Source organism: Labrus mixtus, chromosome 21, assembly GCF_963584025.1.
Source record: "Labrus mixtus chromosome 21, fLabMix1.1, whole genome shotgun sequence".
In the NCBI taxonomy this organism is placed as follows: domain Eukaryota; kingdom Metazoa; phylum Chordata; class Actinopteri; order Labriformes; family Labridae; genus Labrus; species Labrus mixtus.
The window spans coordinates 756,379-758,878 of NC_083632.1; the positions used below are offsets into that span (position 1 = coordinate 756,379).

At 47.7% G+C, this 2,500-nt stretch overlaps 1 protein-coding gene across 1 annotated transcript in view; it reads right to left on the reverse strand.

Moving 5' to 3' along the window:
• Window positions 1-2,153, reverse strand: part of ch25h (cholesterol 25-hydroxylase) — a 2,790-nt gene extending 637 nt beyond the window's left edge. Inside the window, exons 1-2 of the mRNA XM_061028668.1 lie at window positions 1,651-2,153; window positions 1-808 (exon numbers count right to left, since the gene is read on the reverse strand). The exon at window positions 1-808 is cut by the window's left edge and continues 637 nt beyond it. Coding sequence (XP_060884651.1) covers window positions 473-808; window positions 1,651-2,073 — 759 coding nt within the window. The 5' untranslated portion in view covers window positions 2,074-2,153 and the 3' untranslated portion in view covers window positions 1-472. The remainder of the gene's footprint in view (window positions 809-1,650) is intronic.
• Window positions 2,154-2,500: the final 347 nt, after the last annotated feature.

The following is a 2,500-nucleotide window of genomic DNA, read 5'->3' on the forward strand; positions in this document are numbered from 1 at the left end:
TAAAAGATGAGCGGACGAAGATTTCCTGCAGAAATCTTTTGAAATGTGAAACAGGATACAAAACTCTCCGAGCTTTCGTTCAGTCCAGAAACTTCAAGGTCACTTTTAAGACACTTTTCAAGAGCTCAAATGTTCGATTTGATCCTCTCTGAAAAGTTTACAACTCGTCAGTTCAGACACCAAAATCTGTACGACTCCTTTAGGGTCAGGGACTCTCTGATGTTTCAGAAAGTTTTTCAAAGTTTCATCCAAACAGCAGTTAGTCCTGTTTCTGGTTCTTCTTCTGTCTCGTCAGAAAGTTCACTTCTCTCTCAGTTCATGAATGTCTCAGTCTCCAACTTTCTCCATCAGTCTTTAAACTTCCACATCACTTTTCAAACTCCTCCATCACTTTTCAAACTTCTCCATCACTTTTCAAACTTCTCCATCACTTTTCAAACTTCTCCATCACTCTTCAAACATCTCTGTCTGTTCAGTCCTCCTCAGTGTAGAGCGTCCCAAACAGTCGGTCCCAGTGGGTGAAGTAGGGGGCGTAGTTGTACTTGGACTTGAGGTGGTGCAGGTCGTGGTGACGGGCCCCTCCGTACAGGCCGAAGGGGACCAGGCGGTGCGTGGCCCACGGCAGGTCGTAGCCGCAGTGGTCCTCCACCGACAGGTAGATGTTGAGGAGGAAGAAGGCGAGCTCGGTGAGCGGGTGAACGCCCAGCAGGAGCGGGGTGGAGGCGGCGAAGAAGCCCAGGCTGAGGGTCTCCCAGGCCCCGGAGTGCTCTGTGGTGAGGGCCGAGGTGGAGGTGTAGGTGTGGTGCACCTGGAGGAGGAAGAGGAGGAGAGACGTGAGGCAGAGGAACAATAAACTCTTTACAGTTTTTTCCAATTGCTAACACACTAAAATGACATGTATAGCACAATGATTTAAACTGACACACAGAGAGAGCAAAACCTCTCAAGTCTCCAAAAGTCTAAACATATTTTCTGCTTTACACACATTTAGCAATTCAAAATGGCACTTTTTAAATGCACTGAACATGATTCTCTGTATAAGACACAACAATCTGACATAAAGTCACATGTTTGTCATTTCAAAACACTGCCATTCAAAATTACACTACAGGAGCTAATTGGTCAAACACCTCAATGGTTAATTGTTATCACTTCAACCAGGAAGTAAGCACTATGAAAAGACCACAAGTGAGCAACAACAAGGGAAGATGTTGCAGAGAGAGGAAGAGTGAGGGTGAGAATGAGAGGAGGAGGAAGAGTGAGAGGTAGGGGTAGAGCTGGTAGAGGAAGAGTGAGAGGTAGGGGTAGAGCTGGTAGAGGAAGAGTGAGAGGTAGGGGTAGAGCTGGTAGAGGAAGAGAGAGAGGTAGGGGTAGAGCTGGTAGAGGAAGAGAGAGAGGTAGGGGTAGAGCTGGTAGAGGAAGAGAGAGAGGTAGGGGTAGAGCTGGTAGAGGAAGAGTGAGAGGTAGGGGTAGAGCTGGTAGAGGAGTTCATGGCCAAAGAAGAAAACAACTAGTAGAAAATAAGTATTTTGATAAAACCAGCCTAGTTTGCTAAATTGTGTTTTAGCAATCGGAAACAACTGTAAACATTATCATGCATCAATATCTGTATGATCATATTCAGTTTAAAATCTGTCTCCATGTCCTCACCTTGTGGAAGTTCCTATAGAGCCAGGGCACCCTGTGGTGCAACAGGTGCCAGGTGAAGCTCTGGAAGTCAAAGAGCAGCAGGCAGACAAACACCTGAGCCAGCAGGCGGGGCAGGGAGGGCGCCTCAGCGGGCAGGTTGACGGGCATCGTGTACCAGTGCAGCAGCGTCAGCGGGAAGATGAACACCGCGTGGTTGTAGAGAGTCAGAGCCAGGCAGCTCCGCACCGAGGCCCAGCTGATGGAGCTCTGAGGCTGCAGCTTGTACCTGCGCACCGGGGCCCACCTGAGGGAGAGCAGGTCGAGCAGCAGGAAGGGCAGGCAGAAGGACAGGTACACGGAGAGCGAGAAGATGACGGGGAAGAGGGGAGAGGTGAGGAGGGGGGAGTGATGGAGGAGGAAGGTCCACAGCGGCTGCAGAAACATCTTTCCATCAGATTTAAATAAACTGTTCTCATCAGCTCAGAGAGAGAAAGAGTTGTGAGGTAGAGTTTCATCACCGCTGGTTTTTCATTACAGCTTATACACCCCTCTGCTGCCTGGCCCCGCCCACACCGCCCATATAAGGACTGCTCCGACGAAGTGGAAACTCCTGCAGGCAGTAAGGCTCTGCAGGGGAAACTGGAAAATAAAAACGGTTTTGTTTCTGCATGTCAGTGATCTGATATCTGTTGAATCAGATTATTGTTGCACGTGCATTCAAGTATGAACTCAGATTCAACTGTTGGAGCTCATTTTGTATAAAGGTTTAACTTCATCTGCTGATAATTTCCTCCTTTAATCGATGAGTTGTTTTCTGTTTTATAAATATAGAAGAGTTTATATTTCTTAAAAGATGCGTTATAGTGCTGTC